Source organism: Chenopodium quinoa, unplaced genomic scaffold (genome assembly GCF_001683475.1).
Source record: "Chenopodium quinoa cultivar QQ74 unplaced genomic scaffold, ASM168347v1, whole genome shotgun sequence".
NCBI classification, from domain to species: domain Eukaryota; kingdom Viridiplantae; phylum Streptophyta; class Magnoliopsida; order Caryophyllales; family Amaranthaceae; genus Chenopodium; species Chenopodium quinoa.
In genome coordinates this window covers 427436-455175 of record NW_018744780.1, presented here as the reverse complement: position 1 = coordinate 455175, position 27740 = coordinate 427436, and the positions used below count along the sequence as shown (strand labels likewise).

The window sequence follows — 27740 nt, the reverse complement described above, 5'->3', positions numbered from 1 at the left end:
AATTACCCCAATTCTCAAAAATCTCACAAAATCAAGTTGAATTTGATTACTTTAAACGATTCAAATTCATCCAAAATCTAAGAATTTAGAACGAAAGAGAGGATGAGAAAAGAGAGGAGAACAGAGAGAATCAAAAATCAGAGAAGAGTAGAAGACAATGAAATGAATTGGGATGAAATGAAGTTGGAGAATGGAGGTTGGCAGAAAAGTAGAAAACCCTAGTGTAAAAACCGTGAAAATGAATAAATGGGCTGGACTGTTGGGTTTTTTTTTAAAAAATAAATTAAATTTTAATGAATAAATGGGTTGGACTATTGAGTTTATTAAGAAAATAAATTAAATTTTTATAAATAAATCAGTACCGGTTTCGAGTACTCGGTTTGTCTGAATCCGAGACCGGGTACCCGGAATTGGAATTGGTTTAAAATGGGTACCCAGTGGGTATCGGGTCCGAAATTTTAGGATCCGGTCCCGAAATCGGTTACAACCGGATCCGACATTTTGGACCCGATCCCGGAAACGATGAGACCAGTTCCGGGTCCGAACCCGACGGATCCTAACCGATTCCAGGTCCGGTACCGGATACCCTGGGTCTTTGCTCACCCCTATTATAAAAGGTCGACTAATCTGACAAGGTTTTTAAGCTATGGCAAAATTGGCAACCCCTATCAAAAAATAAAAATACAAAATCAAAAAAGGCAACCAACAACCAATTATATGGACTACGGTGCACCTATATTCCAACCATTTTTATAAATAAATACTCTACTGAGCTTTAATGTTAATTTCTTTTTTAAGTGCCCACTAGATCTACGATTCCAGTTAAAAAAGAAAACATCAGATTCATTAATCCCAGAAACATCCATCTAACAATTAACATCATCTTTGCTTATTTTTCACATATTCACATTCCTTTAAAGTTTAGTCTTAAAATGGACTAACCCCACCTCGCCGTGGCGCCCACCCACCCACGCATCTAAACCGTCACAATGTTGAGCACCAACATCATCTCATCTTCCCTATATTTGATCTTCCTATTATCCTCTCATCTTGGCCATACCATTTGTCAGTCCAGATCCAGTGACAAAACCATTATCCTGCTCGCCGGGCAGAGCAACATGGCGGGCAGAGGTGGTGTGATTAATGACCAATGGGACGGTATAGTGCCCGATGACTGCAGTCCAACTTCATCGATCCTTCGCCTCAATGCGAAACATCAATGGGTTGTAGCGACTGAGCCGCTTCACCGTGACATTGATACAAATCATACTTGTGGGGTTGGGCCAGCGATGTCGTTGGCCCACGCAGTTGTGAGGAAATCTTTTGGCATTGCAGAGGTGGGGCTGGTGCCTTGTGCCGTGGGTGGGACTAATATTAGTCACTGGTCTCGTGGTGGTCATTTGTATAATCAGTTAGTTAGAAGGGCAAAGGATTCGTTGCGTGACGGTGGGACTATTCAAGCTTTGGTTTGGTATCAAGGGGAGAGTGATACACTCTTAAAGCAAGATGCTGATTCTTATAAAAGGAGATTGTTGAAATTTTATTTAGATTTTCGGACTGACCTTCAATCACCTATGCTTCCAATTATCCAGGTATGTAAATAACGATAAATCAATCCCCAAGAACCGCTGTGTTTTTTTTAAATGTGAATCGGATCTATTAATGAATTTGTATTTACTTATTATAAACTGTTTGTGTAATCCTACATATACATTTTGACAATTTGCTTTGAGTAGACATTAACTAGATTACAACTCGTGCAATACACAAATTATATAAAATCTATTTTTATAATTTGTACATTTAAAAATAATGGAATAATATAAATAAAAATTATGCACCTTGTACAAAAATATTTGTAATTTTAGATTTTCGTCAAATTATGATATAATACATGTTCAACGCCGCTAATACATATTTCAATGTACGAGTCCATTTATTAGTGTGCTATTTACAATTGTTTTATTTTTTAAAAGATAAATTGATAGATTGTAGTTGTAATGTAGAAACTTTTAATATTCAAATTTCAAAATTGTTAAATATGGTAGCTCTCAAAAAATAAAAAAAATATGACATCATCCTTACATTTAGGCGGGAAAAAATCAATAACATAATACTAAAACAAATACTAGGAATGACACATGTCACTTTCTGGTGTTGTTTTTTTCTCTCCAAAACTCCTCCGCCTTTTTTTTTCCCTATTTTTTTTGTTTTATTTGTCAATTCCATCAAACTACCTATTATAAATTATGTACAAAATATTCAACAAATCATATTATTATTGTTTGGGGTCCAAAATACTTACATTTGGGCCCAGTCCATAATGAAAATAATAGAGGCCCAAAGGGCAAGGTTCAACCCTCCAATACATTTGCCAAGTCAGGTTTAGCAAGGCCCAATCAAATGGAGGCCCATTGATTGCCCAAGCCCAGTCTAGCTAATGGGAACAAGGTATAAAAGCTTTCATTTTTATACAATTACATTCATTCACATTTAATGCCTCAAGCAACAAATACTTTTGCATAGCTTTTCTCTCACCATCTTGCATCCGTACTGACTTCGGCATCGGAGGGGCTTTCCTTGGCACACCCCCCGAGGCTAGCTTGCGTTTGCTTTGCTTTGCAGGAAATCCCCAATTCGGTCATCTCTCGAATTGGGCTTCATCTCCACTCATCCGAAGGGGCTACTGAAAGCCCATTGTTTTCTAACCGAAACAATTTGGCGCCGTCTGTGGGGACACTTACAAAAATTCAGCCAAAAATCTCATACAAGCCTTAGCCAACTCAAAAAAATGACTAAGAGTACAAAGAGCTCTAAGAAAGCTAGGAAGATGGGTCTTATAACGGTAAGGGCCGGTAGAACACCTTCACCGTCCCCTGAACCGACCGCTTCCAACCCCCCGAGGGGAGAAAATATGCATGAAGGATCTCCTTCCCAACGGGATTACCGAAATGGGAATTCGCCGAGGGATAGTGAGGTTCACAAGCGTGATCCTTCACCTAGCATGCGTTCAACTCCTCCTAATGGACCGTCAACCGAGGAGGTTATGAAGGCCATGGCTGTGTGCATAGACTTTATGAATGCTTTGGGAGGACGCTTCCCAACAACAAAGAAATCACCCTCTCCCCCTCCTAGATAAAATGATCGAAAGAGGAAAAGTGGAGCCGAGGGAGAGAGGCAAGCTCCATCCTCGAAAGGGGAAGGTAGCCAAAGGGCTGGGCATCCAGGCGGTTCCGGGTAGAATCAGAGGAGAGGCTCCGGCCACTCCAGAAATTCCAAAGCTCGGAACTCCGAGGATCATCATGACAGCCACGATGTCTCTCGCCGAAGCGTTCATGAACGCTTAGGTGGCAGAAAAGGAGGGGTGCGTAGTCGCCTCACCTTCCCAGAAGGGTCACAGCCCTCAATGTCACGCGAGGGGACACCCCCTGCATCCACCTCTCTGAGAGGGAGAAGCAGGGTTCCTTCGGCGCGGCAGAAGGGAAGGGCCGTAATGGTTCCGACCAGTTCCCCATTCCAAAGGTGGATACTGGAGGAACACGTGCCGACGGTTAAATTCCGGCACACATTACATATGACGGAACTTCGGATCCGAAGGACAACATAGCCTCCTATGAGGGGCATATGTACCTTAACCCCAGGGCCGAAGCTACCTGGTGCAAGTACTTCCCAACAACCCTTAAAGGTGTGGCCCAATCATGGATCACCAAGGGGCTGAAGGAAGGTTCGATAACTGGCTGGAGCGATCTGGCCAATAAATTCAAGAGCAAGTTTTCCACGGCTAACCGCCGAGAGAAAACTACTGCAGAGCTCATGGGCCTACAGCAAGCGGAGGACGAAAGTCTCCGAGATTACTTGACTCGCTTCAGCAACGAGTCGTCCAGAATCACAAGTCTGGATCAAAGCCTGGCCGTATTCGCACTACGGAATGGCTTGTAAGCTGACAAATTTCTGGATTTCATGGTCATGCATCCCCCGCAGACCTTGGAAGAAGCCCTTGATGCTTCGGATAAATTCATCCGAGCCGAGGAATGGAACAAGGCGAAGCTGCAATCTTAATCCGGGCTTGTGAAGCCAAAAGGACAGCAGGCCGAAGTTCCTCGGTTGAGGAAAGGGAAGGCAAAAGCTTCAGAACCTCCCTTGACCGCAGAGCCGAAGAAGGATAAGGCTCCCTATCTGGGGAAGTTTGAATCTTACACCCCTCTCACCCTACCACGTACTAAGATCTTTAGTGCGACGAGGGGAAGGGAAGATTCAGAAAGCCGAAGCCACCTCCTTCTTAGCATCAAAAGAAAGGGAAGGACCATTGGTGTGAGTTCCACGAGTCTCGTGGACATCCCACCGAGGACTGCCTTCAGCTGAAGGACCAGATCGAAGAGCTGGTCCAAAAAGGGTATTTAAAGAAATATGTCGCGGAGCGCCGCGAAGGGAAGAAAGCTGAGAAAGATTCTCGGCAAGAACTGGACTACCACCGGAAAAGGGACATACCTCCCGAAGGAGGGCACAATGACATCCTGACCATCTCCGGTGGCATATCACGGAACGCACTTAAGCGCCATCTGAGGGGCCTCACCCATCATATTCATCATGCCGAGTTCCAAAAGCCGCAGTCTCCGGTGCCGAACATGACGTTCACGTCCGAAGACTGCAGGGGGGTGGTGTATCCCCATGATGACCCTTTGGTTATCATGACAAGCATCGCAAACCACAACGTCTATCGGACACTGGTAGACGGTGGCAGCGGGGCGAATATACTTTTTCGGAAGGCATTCGACCAGCTGAAGTTGGAGAGCAGGCATTTGACTCCAGTCCCGTATCCGGTCACTGGATTCAACGACTCTTCTTCTTATCCAGATAGGAAAATCCTTCTTCCCGTCAGTCTCGGCCAAGACCGGGCAAGACGAAGCATCATGGACGAATTCTTGGTCATTGATGCTCCATCAGTATATAACGTCATCATGAGGAGACCCCTCATCCATGACGTTCAAGGAGTTGTCTCAACATACCATCAGTCAATGATCTATATCTCAGACAAAGGACGCTCCGAAAAAATATTGGGCAGCCAAAGAGAGGCCCGAGAATGTAACTCCCTCAAGCCATCCAGGAGTCCCCGCAGCGACAAAGATGATGAAGAGGAAAAAGAGAAAGAAAAGGAGCGGGGCACTAAAAGGCCGAAGGGCCTAAATGCTTCGGCTCAGGGGTCCCCAAAAAAGAAAGCATCTGTGGGGACCGAAAAGGCAAGCTCTTCAGACGGACCGAAAGATTCGGACGAACGCAAGCCGAAGAAAGGAAGGTCTGCTGAGATTGACAGTAGACCTGAACTAGAAGAATCTGGCTCCAAAGCAATGGGGTCAGATGAGCAAATTGAATCAATCCAGTTGACCGAGGGGGACGCTGAAAAATGCGTCAACATCGGACAAGGGCTCGATCCGAACCTCCGTGTTGAACTAATCCAACTCCTTCGGGACAACAGAGATGTGTTCGCATTCTCAGCAGCTGACATGCTAGGAATCAATCCGAACCTCATCTCACACAAGCTTAATGTCGACCCCGCATGTCGACCAATTAAGCAAAAGAAGCGGAACTACTTCACTCAGAAGAACCAAGACATCGCAGCCGAAGTCAAAAAACTTCTGGACGCAGGATTCATTGTGCCCTGCCAATATCCTGAATGGCTGGCGAATGTAGTAATGGTTCAGAAAGCTAATGACACTTGGAGAATGTGCGTTGACTTCACGGATCTGAATAGGGCCTGTCCGAAGGACTTCTATCCTTTGCCGATAATTGACCAGCTGGTTGACTCGACAAGTGGCCATGCTCTGCTCAGCTTCATGGACGCATTTTCTGGGTACCATCAGATTTTCATGCACCCCAATGAAAGAGCAAAAATGAAATTTGTTACAAGCGCCGGGGTGTATAATTACAAAATGATGCCCTTCGGCCTGAAGAACGCCGGGGCTACATGGTGGACCAAGTGTTTGCCGAGCAAAAAGGCCGCAACATGGAAGTCTATGTTGATGATTCCATTGTCAAAAGCAAAGAGGCGAAAGACCATGTTGCGGACCTAGCCGAAACGTTCGCCACTCTGAGAAAGCACCAGATGAACTAAATCCGAAGAAATGTGTCTTCGGCGTGAGGTCTGGGAAATTCCTAGGCTTCATGGTCAGCAAGAGGGGGATTGATGCCAATCCCGCCAAAGTACAAGCAGCTCTGGATCTTCCCGAGCAGAAGACAAAAAGGGAAATTCAGCGCCTTAATGTGAGGATGGCTGCCTTATCCAGGTTTATCTCAAAAGCCTCGGACAAGGGTTTGCCCTTCTTCATGGCGCTGAAGTTTCCAAAATCAAAGGAGCTCATATGGGAAGACGAGCAAAAAATAGCCCTCCAGCAGCTCCAGGAGCACTTGGCAAACCTTCTAACGCTAGCAAGGCCAGCCGAAGGAGAAGTACTGTACCTGTACGTAGCAGTTAGCCCAGCTACAGTGAGTGCGGTGCTGCTGAAGGAAGAAGAAAATGTTCAACAACCGATCTACTTCGTCAGTCATACTTTGATTCGCAACAGATAGTGGTCTTAATAGATCAACCGCTAGAAAAAGTCCTCGGCAAGGTGGAAAAATCAGGCAGACTAACAAAGTGGGCCTTCGAGCTCACCGAGTTCAACATAAGCTACCAGCCGAGGGCAGCAATCAAAGCCCAAGCCCTAGCAGACTTCCTAGCCGAGTGTTCCTATCAGGAAACACTCGACGAAGGGAAGGGGACTTGGACCGTATTCACGGATGGCTCAGCCACCGTAAAGGGCTCGGGAGATGGGGTGGTGATCACCTCTCCCGAAGGCAGAAACTTCGAGTATGCACTTAAATTCTCATTTAAGGCTTCTAACAACGAAGCAGAATATGAAGCAGCAGTTGCTTGCTTGGAACTGTGCATAGCTCTCGAAGCCGAACATGTCTGTTTGAAGACAGACTCTCAGCTAGTCGCTAATCAGATTCGGGGCGATTATGAGGCCAAAGAGCCCTCCATGATCTCCTACCTTGCCAAGGTCAAATCAGTTATAGCGAAGCTGAGAACTTTTGAAATTGAGCTGATCCCAAGGGGTCAGAATGCTCAAGCTGATGCACTCTCCAAACTTGCAAGTTCAACTCTTACGGAGCTGAACCGATCCGTATACGTGGAGGTGTGCCGAAGTAGAAGCATTAGCCCAGAAATTGAGGTCCAGTGCGCTGAAGTTGAGCCCAGCTGGATGGATACCATTTTAGCTTACAAGCTGCAAGGAACGCTGCCCGAGGACAAGAACTTAGCAGCAAAAATGAAGAGGATAGCCTCAAGGTTCATTGTCTACAAAGGAGAGCTACTGAAGAAGTCCTTCTTAGCCCCACTGCTGAAGTGTGTGGGTCCAACAGATGCGGATTATATCCTTCGGGAAATCCACTTCGGCATTTGTGGAAACCACGTTGGGGGGAGGACCCTGGCCCATAAGGCACTATGGGCAGAATACTATTGGCCAACCATGATCCAAGATGCCAAAGACTTGGTGCGGAAGTGCGAAAAATGCCAAAAATTCGCACTCGTAATTCACAGGCCTTCAAGGGACCTTCAGCCGATCTTGAATACACTCCCCTTTGCTCAATGGGGTTTGGATATTTTAGGACCGTTCCCCGAGGCTCCCTACCAGAAAAAATGGCTGATAGTTGGAATCGACTACTTCAGCAAATGGATAGAAGCCGAAACAACTTCAAACATAACTGAGCAAACTGTCAGAAAATTCATCTGGCAGAATATCATCACGTGCTTCGGCATTCCAAAGGTGTTTGTCTTTGATCATGGAAGACAATTTGACAATCTGCCGCTGAGGCGGTACACAGATCAGTTCGGCATTAAACTGGCATATTCGGCAGTCTGCCATCCTCAAAGTAATGGCCAGGCTGAGGCTGCAAATAAACAGATACTCAACGCTCTCAAAAAGAGAGTTGAAGATCAAAAGTCCAAGTGGATAGAAGAGCTTCCTGGAACTCTATAGTCACTTCGGACAACTGAAAAAGAGGCCACGGGGCATTCACCTTTTGAATTGGTGTATGGATCCGAAGCCTTTCGGCCGGTGGAAATTGGCTCAGAAAGTCTCCGAGTCAATCAGTTCTCGGCCGAAGAAAATGAGCATCTCATGAAAGAGTCCCTTGATTTCTTAGATGAGATCCGAGATTCGGCAAGGGACAAAATGGCAGCATACAAGCAGAGAATTAGCAAGTTTTACAACCGAAGAGTCCAGTCAAGACTCCTTAAAGTTAGGGACTTGGTTCTTCGGAATGCCGCCGCTGTTCAGAAAAGCCGCATCCATGGGAAGCTCTCAGCTAACTGGGAAGGGCCTTATGAAATATACGATGAGCTCCAACCAGGAACTTATCGTCTTCGGCAGTTAGATGGAACTGAGTTGAAAAACCACTGGAACGCAGATGTACTTAGAAAAATTCATGTTTGAAAAATCCGTGTAAGTACATTCCCTTCAGATTAATGAAAGGCCTTTGAGCCACAATTATTCGTAATTTTATTCCGCTTTCATCATTTCCGTCTTTGCCGATTTTTGAAAAAGTTCAAGGTTTACACCCGGTGCTGTCCGAAGTATTGCATTGTGATGCACCGTACTTCGGCAAGCCGGAGAACCTGCCAATATGAGAGTGGAAAATAGAAACTCGAGGTGTTGCATAATGATGCACTATACCTCGGACGGATTTGCTACTCTCGGCGAAGTGGCCATAGGCTCATCTAGGACATAGCTGAAAATAGGAATTGATAAAACGCCCAAAGCATTGCATAGTGATGCCTTGTGCTTCGACAAGTCGATTCCGGGTGGTGATTGCATAATGATGCCTTGTACTTCAGATTATCACTGCCTGGCATTGTGTCTAAGGTAGTCGTTCCCTCGGATGAATTAAATTCGAGCAAAACGCAAGGAATAAGTTTATATGTGCAAGCTATAACAAAGCTTCAGCCGCATCAGAATGATCAAGAGCAGTGGCACTTAGAACCCCAAAGACATCATCTTCAAAGTTTTAGGGGAGCAGAGAGTACTCACATACTGAGCTCCTATCTAAGGCTCTCAACAAGCTCTGTACTTAGCTTCTCTTGTCTGAAGCCCCTAACACTTGGAAATATTTCATAAAAAGCCAAGTAAAATGAATAAGGCATTATCAGCTGAAGACTTCTAAGCCGAAGCTCTATACTTAGCTAAATTTTGAAAAATTCAGAAAAACCAGAAAAAAGCAATCAAGTTCAGAGCTAGAAAAGAAGGCAGAAGAAGAAGAAACAGCTAAAATCCTACTTCATCTACTCATAAAGATTGAAAGATCACAAGCATCGAGTGTAAATTACAAAAATCAAGTTTAGAATGTTTAACTACGGAAATTCAAAGTCGGCAGCCGCCCACATAGCGGAAAACACAGCTGCCGAAAGTACACAAAAACAAATAAAGTTTGTACAAGGCGAGCTGAAACAAAAGAACAGGCAAAAGCTGATGCGGCGTGTACAAGTTAAGTGCATGTCGATCCGCAAGACTCAGAAGACGGCTGCCCGAGTTCCTATGCTTCAACATTTCGGGAACTCCAGATGAACCAGCCACAGTAGAAGAAGAGGCAGGACCAGTAGCTTCAGCTTCTCTAGCAGCTTCATCAGCTTCTTTGGCTTCAGCTTCGGCCTAGCGGACCAGGAAGTCAATCTCAGCTTGGCTAGCCTCGTTAATTCGAGGGTTGTCAGCATCCATTGACCAAGCCTTAACCTGGTCCCAGTTCATATCAGGAGCAGCGTGCAGAGCCAAACGCCGAGCTGTCTTCCAGCCATTCTCAAATCCTTCACCATATTCAGCTTCTGTGTAAACTCGGGTTTTGAGCAGATCTTTGGTGTCCTACAGCTCGATCTTTAGAGCCTCCAAGTCATCCTTCAGCTTTTGGTTGGCAGCAAGCAGATCATCCTTTTCCTTCTTAGCTTCCTCCCGAGCCTGGGTCAGCTGCTCTTCATGGGCAGAGACGAGGAGCTGTCGAGCATCGGCGTCTTCCTTTGCCTTAGCCTCGAGCCGAGCCCGGAACTCAGCAAGGGTATCAGCTACAAACTCCTTCATGAGAGTTTGGCCCTCCTCGATCCAAGGGAAGACAATCTGCTCCAGACTTCAGGTGAAGGTGCGGAAGTTCTCTTCCATTTGCTGCATCTCTTGCTTGGTAGTTGAAGCATCGTCTTCAGCCTTTACCTGCTTCAGTTCGGCCAGTCGCGCTAGAGCTTCAGCCTCTTCGACTTTGGCTGCTTGGCTCTGAAGCTCTTCAAACATTTCCACAGTAAGGAAATGGTTGTGCACAACCTGCAAAATAAAAACAACAGTTGCAGCTCATGCAGTTAGCTGAAGTCCGACACTTAGCAGAATTCTCAAAAAAAAAAAAAAGAAGAAGAAGCAAGTGTTGGAAAGTCACCTGCATCAGAACCCTTTGGTTCTCGAGAAGAGGATGGGGCACGCTCTCCAAAGATTCGGCAGCCCCAGCAGCGGCGCCTTGCATCCATGCCTTGGCCCTTTCAACAGCCGAAAGGCTGCCTAGATTGTCGAAATAAGAAAGGGCAGAATCGCGCCTATCTTCAATAATCGCGCGGGCATGACCAGGAACAGGGACCAGAGGCGCTGAGCCGAACCCCATCTCAGCTGACTGAAATGTCCGGAACGAGGTGGCAGCTGAGCTAGAAGGGACATTTGTATGCGCAGACACACTGGCATCGTTCAGCTGCGGTTCATTCTCCTTCTCAACCAACTTAGGATCGTCATCCTGGATACCTAACACTTCCACCTCGTGCTGAACCTCCTCAGAAAATGGTTCAGATACGTGACGAGGAGGTGAAGGGTCGACCTGCAAATCCACCACTTCGATGAAAACTTCCCGAGAGGGGGAAGTAACCTCAGCTGCCTCTTCCTGAACCTCTTCTAGCCGAGGCTTCTTGACAGGAAGCTCTGGCGCCTTGAATTGACCAGGGCTAACCAGAGGCCTTCTTCTTCCGCCGGCCATATCCTCGGCAGCAGGTTCAGATGGGGCAGGATCTTCTTTCTCTACTTCTTCTTCCCCTTCGAACTGCAGAAGCAAAGAAAGAGGGGGCAGGAAGACGAGTAAGAGATCAAAGAAGTTTTTTTAAAAAAAACAACAACAACAAAGCAAACAAGTTCAAGGCAGGAGCACATAGACGTTTCAGCCGAAGCCACATACTTAACAGTTTTGGCAAAATAAACTGCAGCAGTTGGGCATCCGAAGATCTACACTTAGCAAAATAGTCATACAAATTCAAGGAAAGCTACGTGTAACATGCATACTCAAGAGCTGAAGCTATATATTTACATGCTCAGAGAAATACTTCACAGGCTAAAAAATCAAAATGCTGAAGTCCTATACTTAGAAAATTACTAAGTGAAGAACTTACCAAAGAACCGAACAACTCTTTGGTATCTTCTGAATCTGAATCTTCCTCCCTGATAGGCTCGAAAGGAGGGGGTGGTGGTTGTACAGCGTCACCTCCTTCAGCAGCAGCAGCAGCAGCCTCCTCTTCGGCTGAATGCAGGAAGAAAGGGTCGAGTTTCTTGTACCAGGGCTTCTGCGCCATGTACTCAAAAGCGCTGACCACTTCTAGCTTTCTCAGCTGCAGCGCCAATGGCCGATCCTTAACAGCTGTGATTGGAGGGGTATTGGTGATCGGCTCCCTTGTCTGGCTGATCCCCAACACCTCGTAATTGATACCAGAGGTCTCTTCGCAGATCGCTGAAAAAGTGTCATAACAAAGCATTAACTTAGACAAAAAGCTTTGGACTATGAAAGCTTAAAAAGAAAAATCAAAGACTTTGGCCCCAGCCGAATCACTTACCACCTTGGTATCTTCGGATGAGGTCGAAAACTGCTAACATCCTCTCTTGGAAGATGTAATGGCAGCATGACAGCCAGACAGTTGGCACAATTGCCATTCGGCCAGTTACGCCAGGGTTCGAGGATCTGCCAAATAGCTCCATCTGCAGGCGATCCGCTTCGGTGAAATCGTCATCACCGATACTTGACATAGACGGGTCTGGCTTCCTAACGTAGCGAGGTCCCTCGAAGTAATTAGGGTGGCTCTCATCCGAAGGAGCTCGCACCCAGATCCATTGATCCCTCCAAAATTTATCCGAGGTATCATTAGGATAGGAGGTAAAATAACCCCTCTCGTCCTCTATGTGCCACCAGCCTCGGCCATATATTTTGATGGACTGGGTGTTCGACGACAGCTTGTGTGTGCACCGAAAACAGTGAACGCTCGGCTGCAGCCCATAGAAAATGCACACCCAGAGATAAGTCATGATTCTCTTGATGCTGACTGGGGTTAGCTGAGCCAAGGAAATATTGTACCTGTTCAGAACTTTGATGACGAATAGATGCACTGGAAACCGCAGCCCGTTCTGCAGCTGCCGAACATACACCCCAATATAACCAGGAGGGGCCCGATAGATTCTCTCCAGCACTGTGGGCATTCGTCACCAATACCCATCGACTTCCATTATGCCGTAATAAACTTCTAGCTGCTCGGCAAAGCGGTACCGAGCATTATTTGCAAGCCACCATTCGGCTGGCTCGGTCTTCAACAGACCAGAATTCTCGTACTCATCGGTCCACTCCCTCTCTTCAGGGGTCAAAGGCCGAGATCTGGAGAAAGCCCTTCGGCCAGAAGTGCTGGCTTCGACTGGCTCTCTAGGAGGGGCACTGTTTAGAGGAACAACCCTTAATCCCTCTTCACTCGAGGGCGAACCAACCTCGATTCGGGCATTGGGGTTACGGCCGCTCAGAAACGGCATTACTGGCAGAGGGCGGGTACGCTTCAGAATCAGCTGCGGCACTTCTTCTTCAGAAGCCTCGTCTTCAGGCTCCATTGGCCTTTTCCAGGGTTGTCGGCCATTGTGAAATCGCCGGCGACACGAAAAAAGCAAGAAAAGGGGAATAACTAAAAGGAAGGGGAAATCCGGATGAAATTCGGAGAAAATTACCTCTATCTGGCTCGGAATTCGCCGATTTAGTGATTCGGAGCAACGAATTTTACTGAAAAGCTTCGAAAAATGCGGAAATTGGTGAAGGAGAAAAGAAAATTAGCGCGAGTTCGCTGGAAAAGTGAGAATGAAATGCGAAAAGTGTTTAATTTGGGAATGCCGGATATGATTATGCGAAATGCAAGTTAAATACCTGGTATAATGAACCCAACTCACTTGATTTTAGCTTACAAACTCTTCAAATTCTTCTCAAACTAATTGCAAACCGCCGAGTCCACTCCACTTCCCCATCATCATTAGTTAACCGTCATTAAGGTTAATTAATCATCATTAATGGTTATTATAACTGTACAAACTCTCAAAAACATTTAAATTATTTTCATTTATTTCCCTCCAAATCTTTCAGCTGCCGAAACCCGACCCGTTATCCTCATGAATCGGGTCTGGAGGGCAAGTTGTTTGGGGTCCAAAGTACTTACATTTGGGCCCAGTCCATAATGAAAATAATAGAGGCCCAAAGGGCAAGGTTCAACCCTCCAATACATTTGCCAAGTCAGGTTTAGCAAGGCCCAATCAAATGGCGGCCCATTTGATTGCCCAAGCCCAGTCTAGCTAATGGGAACAAGGTATAAAAGCTTTCATTTTTATACAATTACATTCATTCACATTTAATGCCTCAAGCAACAAATACTTTTGCATAGCTTTTCTCTCACCATCTTGCATCCGTACTGATTTCGGCATCGGAGGGGCCTTCCTCGGCACACCCCCCGAGGCTAGCTTGCGTTTGCTTTGCTTTGCAGGAAATCCCCAATTCGGTCATCTCTCAAATTGGGCTTCATCTCCACTCATCCGAAGGGCCTACTGAAGGCCCATTGTTTTCTAACCGAAACAATTATGATATTTTTTATTCACATATTTCCCTAATCTATATTAAAATATTTTCCATATCCTTTAATTCTTAACTATAAATATTACTCCATATATTATATACAATACATCATATACAATACTAGTGGGTCAGATATAAGGTTCTTATTGTGTCTATAGATTTGGTGAATGCAACGAGTAAAACATGTATCATATTTTATTTACTAAAGCAAATGATATAACAAGAAAATTTTATTTTCCCTACGGAGATAGAAAATGAATTAGTCTACTTCTCTTATATAGTTATGGAGAGTATTATTCATTTTTTTTTCAATTAATAAAATAACATTATAAAAATCAAATAACATAATTACTATTTAAATTACAATCCTTTAATTTTGTATCGACCATTAGCAAATGAGCCCTTCATTACTAATTGAATTATATTTGTTTTTTTTTCATACGGAATTGATAATTTTATTTATAAAACGTGCATTGCACGGGTATTATGCTAGTTTATTATGTGCGTGACATGTGGACAGTGATGACGTCAGCAACGTTTTGTTTTAGTAATATTTAATAGATTACTATTTACAGAATTAGCCTTGCGTTTTGGTAATACAAGTGTGCTTGTTTGGTTCATATGGGTAATTTTTTTTTCCTTGAGAAATGCTATTTTGGGAAATTACTAGTTTTAGAAACTTTCAAGGAAATACTACAGAGTAATAGCTCGATAGTTTTATGTAATTTATGGGAATAAACATGGTATTTAAACTATTTATTTTACTAATTTGAGAAGGCAACGGACACAGTTCTAATTTTTTTTTTTTTTTTTTTTTTTTGAAGAACACAGTTCTAATATTTTGTACTGCATAAATTTGTGGGAAGGCTAAATGGCTAATAGGAGTATAGGACTTATATACTGGGACATGAGGACCATGAGGTTACTAAATCGGGTATACACCCACAAATTATGGTATACTGCCAATCTATCTATGATAACTCTTGACAAAATGACTCAAATTATTAATGGTGGGGCTCAATATATTTTCCTGCAATAATAGCTGACAGTTCTTTTTATTTTCATTATTTTTATTATTTGTTTATTATTATTATTATTATTATTAAATGGTTAATTTTTGGATATACCGACATAGTCCATTGTCAAGTTTGAAAATTCAAAGTTTTATCGTGCAAAATACTTTTATACAAACAAAATGGATAAATCTTTTCCATCAAGGCTGAAAAAAGAAGTAATTATTAGTGTTCATGTAGAATTTAAGTTAATCGAGTGAGGTATAGCTTAAGTGGTTAAAGCTTCCCTTCAATTTATAGGAAATTTTGGGATCAATTCTTATCACCCGTCCTTGTGTCTTTCTAAACATCAAAAAACCAATAATACGAATAAGATCAACACATTGCAAAATTTTTAAAGTCATAGTTAGACTAGCTAAAAATGATGTCTGATGTTGTTGCTCAATGATGGTTTGTGGTATTTGATTGAATGATTCAAGCTGCATAGAAAGCTAGGAAAACTTTGCTGGATCTCCTAGAATTTTTCTACTTATTTCATTCTCTTGTTGCTTCAATTGCCTCTTTCCACCCGAGAATCAGTTGTTTGTATTCCTGTAGTCAAAGCAATTAATATTGTAACCAAATTTGTCCTGCGCTCTTTGTTTGCCAAATCGATAAATTGTTCCCAAGCTGTAATTTCTTTGCAAATGACTTATTAACTAATATTAAAAAGAAGAGGAAACGTGTTGTGTTAGTTGTTTTGGGGGTTTTTATGTGTCTTGCAGGAGCCAGTCCTCTTTGTCTGTACCTGCAAGCAAACGAAAGCTCTGATTGTACAGAGTTCCGCCTCCGACGATCAAGTTAGTAAAAGTCGAAATAGAGTAAAATGCGGAAAGTAACGTGAATCTTATCGGATTCCGAGATCAGGTGATTTCTCTGTGGTAAGAGAATAGTTAATGATGTAATAAATGAATGTGCCCCCAAAAAGGGGTAAATGTCCCTATTTATAGGGCATTGGGAATACTTCCCTTACGTAGGTCACTTAGACCTAGATTTGGTGGGCTGCGCCGTTTTACGGCGCTTTGGGAATTGGGCCCTTGAAGGTCGCCATTTTCCTTCAATATAAGCGTGCCACATGTCTTATCCTGATTGGCCCGTTTTGGGCATTTCCTGATGTGACACGTGTCACGTTCTGGTTGGTCCACGTGGCTTGGGTATTTTTACTTAAATCATTTTCCCCTCACAGGGGTGACGTGGCATGTCATGTGGTGCCTGTGACATTTGTCACACATGCATTGGTGACAGGTATTTTTACTATTCACCTTCTGGGGAAATTACAAGGATACCCCTGAAAGTTTACCCCTCGATAAATATACCCCCTCATTTTCTCGTATTCATGAAAAATCTTTTAGAGAATCTTCGACTTTGTGAGAAAAAACTTCTGCCGCTTGTACTCTGTCCGCCTGCATCGCAACCGTCACAAGCTTCAATTAGTTACAACAGTACCTTCATTTTAAAGGTAACCACCTGTTTCTTCTCTCTTTCGCTTTTTATTTACCGTCTGTGGTTGCTTTTCTTCTTTTACAAAAATGATTTCACAAACACATACGGCACGACCTAGGATAGCTGTCAGTCGGTCACCTGGGACGGCTGAATCTAGGACTAAGAGTGTCGCTTGCCCCTACTTGGACTCCCCCCTGCGAGCATCCCTGAATCCGACCGTCTTTGTGTCTGTGCAAGACATTATGGCTCGAACAAAGAGGACGGCCTAGGGCCCCATAGATAGTGAAGAGGACGATGACACCATTAAAGTGCCAAGAAATGAGGTATTTGATTACCCACCCGAGCCTCCAAGTACCCTGAGTGATTATATTTTGGATGAGACTGACGAGGGGTCCGAGAATAATGCATCCGGCTCTAAACAAGGGTCATCTCAATCGGATGCTGCTCCAGGCGGTTCTGAGGCTGGATCAAGGCTGTCTGCCTCAAACGAAGAGTTTGAGGGCTCTAAGGTCATGGCAACGTCGTCTGCTGCGGCAGAGGAGGCCGCCTCTGAGGAGAGGAGTGGAGGAGAGACTTCCACCTCTCAAGAGGACTTTTCCCCCTACTTCACCCACATTACCGCAAACACACAAAGAGCCATGGTCAATAAATTGAATGACTTCTGCACCACCCATGTCATGGGGGCAGGCTATGAGCTTCGTGTCCCTAACCTGGACGATACGGTCGTCTAGAATACTGGGTCCAGTTATGGGGACCAATGCTTCGGTTGTTACGAAGCGGCCGTGCAGACTGGCCTTAGATTTCCACTCCACTCGGTTGTGGAAGAGATCCTTAAAGGATACCACCTAGGTATCTGGAAATTTTCCCCCAACTCCTGGGTGAACATATTGGGGTATGTTGCCGCCTGCAAAATGCTGAATGTCAAACTGAGTTTTGAGGCATTCGCCCATATGCATTATTTGAGCAAGACTCCCCAGCCAAGCGGCTTCGGCTGATACACCTTAACTACCCACAAGGGGTACATGATGACAGTCGACAAAGAGTCCAAATGGAAGGACTGGCGAAACAATCTTCATAGTTTCGTCGCTAGACACAAGAGGAACTAGAAGTTCAACTCTTGGAACCAAAGTCCCTACCTCCTAGGACAGAAGGCGATTTTGCTTGTCTCTAAAAAGGGTTGGGACGAAATCCTTGAGTCTGGCCTTTTCAAAGTCACCACCAAAGCTATAGAGAGGAAGAAAGGAAAAGATAATTCCCCATAACTACATTCCAAAATTCGAATGGTTGGCTAACGGTACCTTTTTGGCCGCTTGTAGCCTAAGCTTGGAGAAGCCTAGAGGTAGACGTCTGGATGTGCCATAAAACTTGGCAATTTGCCAAGTCTTGATTGTGATATTTTGTTTTTCACTAACATATGGCTTGTTTTGTGCAAATGAAGCAATAGAGCACCTCCTCCAGCAAGAAGCCTGCTAATTTTGCAGCCGCCTATCGGCATATGAACAAGCGGAAGGCTGAGGAGTTCAAGAAAGACCAACTGGCCCATGTAAAGATCTTCAATTTTCTCTTCGTATTTTGTATAAAGGCTTTTCTTTTTCCGCCTGCTACTGACTTGCTTTGGTTAATACTTCGCAGGAGGGGCAGAACAGGCCGCTAGTGCCCTCTCAACCAAGCCAAAAACTGCAAAAGCAGATGGTGGACGATTTCAAGACACCTGGCAAGTCCAGGAAGCATGTGGTGCACAAGCCCCGTACGTCTTCCTAGACGGTGAACGACTCTTATCCCTCTACTGGAGACAAGTCTCTCGCCTCTCTTGAAGGTATAATGAGCCAGACGCCCCCAAGGCGTCGAAGGCTAGCCACCCACTCTTCGCTGCTACCGGCTCAACAACAACAGGCGGGAGCAATTGCCCTTTGGAGAAGGAGCCGGCTGTTGCCCAAGGTATCTCAACCTTTAATCCCTTGCCTTACCCTTATAGGGTTAAGTCATATCAGCAGTCTCGCCAAGCAACTCTGAAGACACCCACTCTATTGGCCGAGCTTACGTCAGCTACTTACAAGATGTTGATTGTGCAGATGTTAGCCAAAGGTTGGATATTCAGTAGTTCAGAAAGAACATGCTCAAGGCCGTCTTCCCTACTGAAAGGGAGTCCCTAAGAGGGGGCAGAACCCTCAACTTTGACACCATCCTGGCTCTGCTGGCTGAGGTATTCCGACTTTAAGTAAGAGATTTTTTCTAACTCTTTTATGCCGGCTGTTATTAACAAAGAGCCTTTGTCGGATGTAGGCGATGTTACGGGTGAACGGGCTTAAGAAGTCGTTCTCTTACAAGATGAAATAGGTAAATGCTGCCAGCGAACGGGCCGCTTCTTCCCTTGATAGAGCCATGTTTGACATATTAAAAAATGAGGCACTGACCCGTGATATCCTGTATTCACAGGCGACGTCCAATCTACTAGTCAAGGCTGAGTTAAAGGCAGCCCAGAAGAGAGTGGTCGAGCTGGAGGGCGAGCTTAAAACTGCCAAGTTAGACCTCAAGGCTCTGGAGGATGCTGATCAGGAGGCCAAGGGCCTTCGCAAGCAAAATGAGGCCTTGAGGCGCAAACTGTACAACCAGGAGATCTAGATGAGGAAAAAATTTTAGGCCAGGGCCGAGGAAGAGAAAGCTCAACTGATTTCTCAAAATGAGGCCGACTACATCACACAGACGAAGATGACCTAGAAAGTTTTATTTCCGAAGGATGACTACTCCATCTAGGAGTATCGTTTTAATGAGACCACTGAGAAACTTGATGCCCAACAACTGCAGCAAGAAATGGAGGAAACGACCGATGATGAGGAGATGGCCGAAAATCAAGAGCTCGATCATAATGAGGAACATCCTGCTAATGATGGTGAAAAGCCGGATGGTAATGAAGAGCAACTCCCGCCTCCAACTGATTAAGCTTTGTTGTTTCTTTTATTTGGTCGAATGACCTAATACTGTGCTTTTCCGGCCTGCGTGCCGATTATTTATATATCTTTATCGACCCAGGGATTGGGTTCAACAATGATTATGACGGTTGGTATACCGGTTAACAATTTCAAATTTTAATTTATGTGTATATGTCAACTGTGTAGTCGGTTTTCTTTTGCTTTCAAATTTTTCAAATTTTTCGATTTTTTGCTCCATATGATTTTGACCAAGTATATAACTCATCCATTCTATACATGCGGCCTTTTTATGTTATACCGAATTTTCTTGCCCCTAGACGGCTGTACACTTAGTTTAAAAAAATGGGCTGATTGACTTAGAAATTTTTGACACTTGAAAGAGTATGACTAATTTCCATGTCAATCAGTCACTAAGGTGATTGACCAAGTGGACAGTTGTCCATCGAGCAGACGGTTGAGTTTTAGATATTAGACGGCCATCGACCGCATCTAGTCGATAAGACGGATGGGTTTCTGATAAATTCAAATGACCACTCGTATTGATTGTTGAGTTTAGATTTAGTCTACAAGACTAGCTAGGGGCGTCTCTGCTACTTAGAGTAGGCGGTATGATCCCATTTTTTCTTACTTTCAAGCTCACATAGAGTGAGTTGTCTTTCCCTTGAGAAGGTCAAATAGTCCGGTGAGCCGTCTGAGAGGTAGGTTAGTAGAACTTGTTCTTTAAACAAGCTTAGTCCACTATGTTGCGCTTTTGTACTGTCTGTGTTGCCCCTGAGCAATTGGAGACGTTCAATAATGTTTAGTTCAACATATTGAACTTTTAGTCTAATGTGGCATGATGGCTGACCTCCGCCTGTTATCCCATAGGGAAAGCGGTTAATTAAGTCGTTATGATCCAACGTTAGCTTTCGCAAACGGCTACGATCTGGTCCCAATTAAGGCAGTTGGTTGGGCTGTTTGTGATACGAGTTTATAGAGCAATGTGCCACCCGAATGGGAGATGATCTCTGTAAGTGAATTCACCCGGAGGGATGTTGTCAAATGTCTTACTCTATCAGAGTGGACGGTTTGGTTATATTTATCGTCTGTACATCAAACAGGCAGTGCTCCCATAGAGAGGCGTATCTAATGATAGAATTGCAAATAAAAAGCAATTTTCATTAATAAGCTTTTTATATACAAAAAATTTACAAGTCTTAGAAGTAGTACTTCTTTAAGTTGTCTACATTCCATGTTCTGGCTAGCTTCCTGCTTTCTGGCGTTTCCGAGCGGTAGGTGTCGCCTCTGACTTCTTCATAGATCTGGTAGGGACCTTCCCAATTGGGTGTCAACTTGCCTTGGTCATTGGCCCTACCGGTTGCCTCCATTTTTAATAACACAAAGTACCCTACTTTCAAGGGTCGTTTGTGTACTCTTTTGTTGTAGGCCCTTGTCATTCTCAGATGGTAAATCTTATCACGTAAGGCGGCATTGCCTCGGCGTTATAAAAGAGAGTCCAATGCCAGCTACATGGCTTCCCAGTTAGCCTCTTCATCATACAGCATGACTCGAAGAGTCGGCTTATAAATCTCAATAGGTAAGACGGCTTCAGCAGCGTATACTATGAAGAACGGGGTTTTGCCGGTTGCCCCTTTTGTTGTTGTTCTTATGGACTAAAGCACATGAATTAACACTTCAGCCCATATACCGCCAACTCTTTCAATTTTCTTTTTTATGCCGTCCGAGATGAGTTTGTTGAAAGATTCAACCTGGACGTTTGCTTGGGTTTGGTTGACTGATGCAAAACAGTGATAGATTCCTTGATCTTCCAGCCAATTCTTGAGGGTAGGCGTCTCAAATTGAGGGTCATTGTCAAAGACCATGGACATAGGAACCCCATACCGGACGATGATGTTTTTCCAAATGAAAGAGATGACATCCTTTATCTTTATGCCTCTGACTGCCTCTACCTCAACCCATTTGGTGAAGTAGTCAACAACCACTAGAATGTACCGTCTCTGGCCAGACGCAGGGGTATACAGACCCAAGATATCCATGCCGCATTTGGTTAATGGTACTAGGCTATGAATTTTCGTTAGATTAGTTGTCGGACGATGTATGAGCTTGCCAAACCTTTGACATTTGTCACACTTCTTCGCCATTTCCATGGCGGCTGCCTCCAAAGTTGGCCAAAAATAGCCTTGCCGCCTGACCCTGCCTGCTAGAGCTCTGCCGCCTATGTGTGAGGCGCAATAGCCCGAGTATAAATCCTCTAGGATCTCATGCCCCTTTTTTGTGGTGATGCATTTCAATAGTGGCAATAGAAAACCTTTTTTGAATAGTTCTCCATTACAAATTTCAAAATTGGCCGCACACTTGTTCAATGCGATCATTTATGGATAAGTATTTGATAGAGTGTCGTCTAGCAAGTAGGCCCGGATGTCGTTCATCCAGGTTGAGCTTCGGTCCAGTACACTAATGAGATCTTCTTCGATACTTCATTTTTCCATCACCTCCCAAAAGACTGACCGAGGTGTATCGTATGAGGCGGATGATGCCAATTTTGACAGAGCAACCGCCTGGTTGTTCTTTGACCGAGGCACTTGACTCAGATGGAATTCGTGAAGTGTCCCATCCCTCTCCTTTAACCGCCTGCAAATATTTAATTATAGCCGAATGGGTGGCCTCATAGTCACCATGATATTGGCTAATAATCAATTGTGAATCTGAGCAGGCGTCAATTTTCTTTGCCCCTACCGCCTTACACATGCGTATACCGACTAGTAGGGCTTCATACTCGGCCTCGTTGTTTGAGGCTTGAAACTTAAACCGCAGTGTATAATCATATTTGCCCCCTTCAAGATACTGACATATAATCCCTACACCATAGCCATTCATAGTAGAGCTCTCGTCTACATACACTTTCCAAACGTGATCCACATTTTCCGGCTCTACCAGATGTGTCATTTTAACAATAAAATCGGTGTACGCCTGTCCTTTAATTGCCTTCCTTGGTTCGAAAGTGATTTAAAGGCTCTGCATTTCAATAGCCCATTTAAGCATTCGGCCGGATGACTTTAGGGTTGTCATTGGCCACTTGAGTGGTTGGTTTGTATAGACTACCACCGGATGTGCCAAGAAGTATGGTTTCAGTTTTTTGACTGCCATAAATAGGGCGAGGCCAAATTTCTCAACCATTGAGTACCGGAGTTCTACATTTCGAAGAATATGGCTAGCAAAATAGACCGAGAGTTGATTGTCGTCTCTTTCAGCAAGGAGAACAACACTAAGAGCATGATCTGAGACGGCTAGATACATGTAAAGCGTCTCCTTGGGCAGAGGGCTTACAAGCCTTGGAATGGAGTGTAAGTGTTTTTTCAATTTCTGAAATGTTGCCTCAGCATCATCTCCCCATTCAAACATAGTTTTCTTTATGATAGCTTGGAAGAAATAGAGGCACTTATCACCTGACCGGCTGAGGAATCTCCCTAATACCGCTAGGTAACTTGTTAACTTCTGTACTTCTCTAACAGTGTAGGGTGACTTCATGTCAATAACCATCTGTATCTTCTCTAGGTTTGCCTCTATCCCTCTTTGATTAATTAAAAATCCGATAAACTTCCCAGACTAAACACCAAAGACACACTTCTTGGGATTGAGCATGACCTTATGTCGCCTGAGTGTGGTGAATGTTTCTCGAAGGTCAGCAAGGTAATCCGTCTGCAGCTTGGATTTGACTATCATGTCATCAATGTACGCCTCTACATTACTACCAATCTGGTTAATGTAGATCATATTAATCATACGGTGGAATGTAGCAGGCGCATTCTTCAAGCCAAACGACATCACACTATAACAGAATAACCCCTGATCAGTGACGAATGTCGTCTTCTCTTGATCTTTCTCCCACAAGGGTATCTGGTGAAAGCCAGAGTAGGCGTCCATCAAACTCATCATGGCATGTCCGGCTGTTGAATCGACCAGACTATCGATCTTTGAAAGCGGGTAACTATCATTCGGACATGACTTGTTCAAATCTATGTAATCAACACACATGCGCCATGTCCTATTCAACTTCTTGACAAGAACAACATTCGCTACCCAATCTGGGAAGTAACATTGCCGAATGAACACAACGTCTAACAGCTTTTTGACTTTGGCAGCTGCTGCCTGACTTCTCTCCTCACTGTCATTCCTTTTCTTTCGCCTAACAGGCTTTTTCTTCTAGTCAATAGCGAGTTTGAGGACGGCTAGATCCGGGCTGATGCCTGGCGCATCTCCTCCACTTTAAAAGCAAAAACATCTTTGAATTCTTTCAACAGATTGTGTAAGTCTACTCCCAATCTTGCAAAGGCAACCGTCCTCACCTTAACCGTTCTTTCTGGACGTGTGCCATCCAGAACAATGTCAATGTGCTCACCAACCGGCAGGGGACGGAGTTCATCTGACCGTTCCCCGGTCAGTGATTACTATTGCTTCTCCTTCTTGACGGTTACCAACTGGTCAGGCTTTCTCTTCTTGCCGCTTGCTGGTGAGGCAGACTTAGGGTCCTTGACACCGTCAAGGTCTATCGGCTCCATGTCTCGGCCAATAGCCGTGGGCTTGACGTCTTAGAGGTAGCACTCTCGAGCCGTCTTCAGATCTCCGTTCAGGGAGCTGACAGAGCCATCATCCTTCTCAAATTTCAGCAGCATGAGGGAGGGGATAATGACGGCCTTGGATTCGTTTAGAGTCGGATTGCCCAAGATGAGATTATAGGCGGTCAGCTCCTCAACTACTAAGAACCAGACGACCATGTGACGCCCCTCTCCCTTCTCTCCCAGCCGGATGGGTAGATCAATGCGGCCGACTGGGTGCACAATTCAACCCCTTAAACCAACCAAGGGATGAGAAACCTTGTGCATGCTGTCTGGGTTGTACCTTAGCTTTGACAAACATTGCAACTGATTATGTCAAATGAACTGCCAGTATCAACGAGGATTCGACCAACCTGTTGGTTAAACACCTGCATTCAATAACTATTGGGTCATCATGTGGCTGGCGGACCTTGCCCCGGTCCTTTTTAGAGATGACGACCTCAGGAAATGTGTTGGCAGATGTCTGACCCTTATCGACTGATTTGACATGCATTTTTCTGACATGGTCCTTGGTGCCTCTGATAGTTGAGCCACCAGAGGCAAAGCCGCCTGCAATGGTGCAGATCATGTCCGGATTTGTGTCAAAACCACTATCAACCTTTACTGGCTTGTTGGACGGCTGCCTAGGGTCCACCTTCAAAGTCACCTTGGACTTGAGAATGTAGGACTTCAACACTCCTTTATCATCCAATCGATCCAGCAACCGCTTGAGGCTATAGCAGTTGTTGGTGTCATGGCCAAGGTCCTCATGGAAGTGACGGTACTTGCTCTTGTAACGGTTCTTGGTCGGACCCTTCATTGCCGAGGGCTTTTCAAAGCTCACCCGGTTTTGATTTCCATGAGGATGGAATAGCAATCCTATTAAACTCGTACTTAGGGATGTACGGCTTAACCTCTTTTTTTTTTTTTTTTTGGACGGTTGACTAGAGTCGTCGACCGCCTAGACATCTTTTCACTTTTTGCTCTCTTCGGTTTTTTGAGCCGGCTGATCTTGTCGACTCCCCTTCAGTTTGTCAGACCTCTTTGAGTCTGATTGCTTACTTGAGGAGCAGAGTTCTGCTGCCTGTAGGCCGCTGCCTCCCTCAACGCCTTTGGTAGAGTGAATATTCTCTTTCGAACGAGGTCAAACTTGAATTGTGACCCGTCCTTCAGACCTTTGAAGAAGTTTGTAAAAGCAACTTCGTTAAACAACCCTTGAATTCGGAATCTCACTAGATTGAACCGACTGACATAAGAATGGAGCCCTTCACGGTCTCCCTGAATAACCGTACCCAAGTCGATGCTAGTCTTCTTGGTCGGTATGTTCATAGAGAAGTTAAAGGCAAACAGGAACGCAAGCGTCCTGATATTTTTTATGCACCCAAATGGCTTGTTACCGAACAAGTTGGGCAATGCCCTTTAGTGTGGCTGGGAAGCACCTACACTAGGTTACATTATCCAACCCCTGTAATTACATGAGATTGGTGTAGTCCATCATGTGGTCTTCTGGATTGGTGGTGCCATCATAGGCACCAACCAAGACATTCTTAACCTTGGCCAGCTGTGCCGCCTCGGTTATTTCCTTGGAGAACGCAGCGCAAAAGGTTGTTCTCTAAGCTTGACCAGACGGAGCTGCCAGTCTAGGGGCTTGACCTGATATGCTCCTGACCTCCAAAGAGTGCAGGTTGCTGATAAGGTTGGGCAAAGGTCTATATGATTGATGGGGCACATACGGCGCCGAGCCTATCACATGAGGACCTGTATGGACGGACTGGCCGCTTAACAAGTGCTCTTGTGTAGATTGGGAATACCTTAGTGAGGTATTCGTGAAGCTGTCTGGCATTGTTGGCGTGGATGCCGTGTGGCTACTGCTGTTGTGCTTGATGATCTGCCGAGCATCAGTGAAAGTCTTCTTGCTGCCACCAGCTGTACTTGCCGGATGAGCTTCCTTTTCATCATCTCTGGGAGACGGAATTTGGTCCAGTCAATCAAGGGCCGGTCCCCCTTCTTTTGCTCGGGATATGGAATGGGCTACCTGTCCTTGACTGTCTTGGCCTTCCCGGAGTGAGGAAGGTTTCTTAGCCGACTGTTCTTTCCTTGGATCAGCCGCCTGACTCTTGATGAGATCTTTCGTCTCACCTTTGAAGTTCGTCATAAACTTCATGAACTCTTCACGGGTAATATGAGCAGTCTCCCCTTCAGCCCGAGGCTTGCCGGCTGACTTGCTCGGACCCGCCTGATTTTCTCCTTGCTCCTTTTTCTCTTTTTGGCGGATGCGTTTAGAGATCAGGGATCCATCTTCGTTCGTATGTATTTCGACCTCTAGATCTGACTCAGTATCATGGTCTGAATGGACGTCTGACAAACGTTTGTCCTCAGAAGTTAGTACAAGTTCTCTAGAAACCATCTTAGAGGTACTCTCCCAACAGACGATGCCAATTGTTTCGGGGGTTTTCATGTCTCCTGCGGAAGAGTTACGTCACCAAGACTAGATCCTCTTCACCTGTAACTGCAAGCAAACAGAAGCTCTGATTGTACAGAGTTCCGCCTTCGACGATCAAGTTAGTAAAGGTCGAAGTAGAGTAAAATGCAGAAAGTAAAGTGAATCTTCTCTGATCCCGAGATCAGGTGATTTCTCTGTTGTAAAAGAATAGTAAATGATGTAATAAATGAACTTGCCCCCAAAATGGGGGTAAATGTCTCTATTTATAGGGCATTGGGAATAGTGCCCTTATGTAGGTCACTTAGACCTAGATTTGGTGGGTTGTGCAGTTTTACGGATCTTTGGGAATTGGGACCTTGAGAGCCGCCATTTTCCTTCAATATCAGTGTGCCAAGTGTTTTATCCTGATTGGCCCGTTTGCGCATTTCCTGAGGTGGCACGTGTCACGTTCTAGTTGGTCCATGTGGCTTGGGTATTTTTACCCAAATGATTAGTGATGAGAAAGGCCAACTGAAAATTATTCCTCTCATCCTACGAGTAATATACAGAGTAATTATTTGCAGCCCTTAAACTTACCCCTAAATGCTGCACGGATGTACTTAACACCTTGTAACAAATTATTGCATATTTGCATTACTACTCGTGATGTAGATGAATAATTTTAGATAACTCTCTTCAATGAGTAGGCACATTCGGTAGACTTAAGGTTGATATGGAATAACGCGGTTGTAATGCTATTTACACCGAGAATCACTTAGGTGGGGTGTCATATATGTCATCATCGGAATTATTGAAGATATGTATGACATTTTTTATTACATTTACACTGAGGTGCCATGGATATGAGGAACATATGTTCTGCTGCCAAGTAGAACTCTGTCTCCCCTTGACTCCTTGAGTCCTTTAACCTTTCAAGATATTTCCTGCCAAGGCCGAAGCTTACAATATTTGTTGCATCTAGGTAGCCATAACATCAGGAGAAGGGCGTTACATAGAAGAAGTGAGGCAAGCTCAGATGGGAGTCGATCTTCTGAATCTCGTGACAGTCGATGCCAAGGGACTGCCTTTGGAGCCAGATAATCTTCATCTCACTACACAAGCACAGGTCGAACTTGGAGAGAAATTGGCCCATACCTTTTTGCAGTTCCTACCAGGACATGTACAAAGTAATGCTGGCAGTTTCTTAGTACAAAATGATGCTGCTAATAATTTATATAATAATTTCTTATACACAGCCCTTATTGCTTTGATCTTGATTGTTCTTAGATTGCAGTAGCAGTACATAAACATTAATATTTTCAATTTTAAGTCCTCAAATTTGTTAACATCAAAATATTTTATTTGCTGTACAAGAAATGGTATTGATATA

At 44.5% G+C, this 27740-nt stretch overlaps 1 protein-coding gene across 1 annotated transcript; it reads left to right on the top strand.

Moving 5' to 3' along the window:
• The first annotated feature begins 377 nt into the window (after nt 1–377).
• Nucleotides 378–27740, top strand: LOC110703793 (probable carbohydrate esterase At4g34215). Its single transcript, XM_021881574.1, has 2 exons — nt 378–1592; nt 27333–27740. Exons 1-2 carry the CDS (start codon nt 990–992, stop codon nt 27645–27647), a joined length of 918 nt encoding a protein of 305 aa, XP_021737266.1. The 5' UTR covers nt 378–989; the 3' UTR covers nt 27648–27740.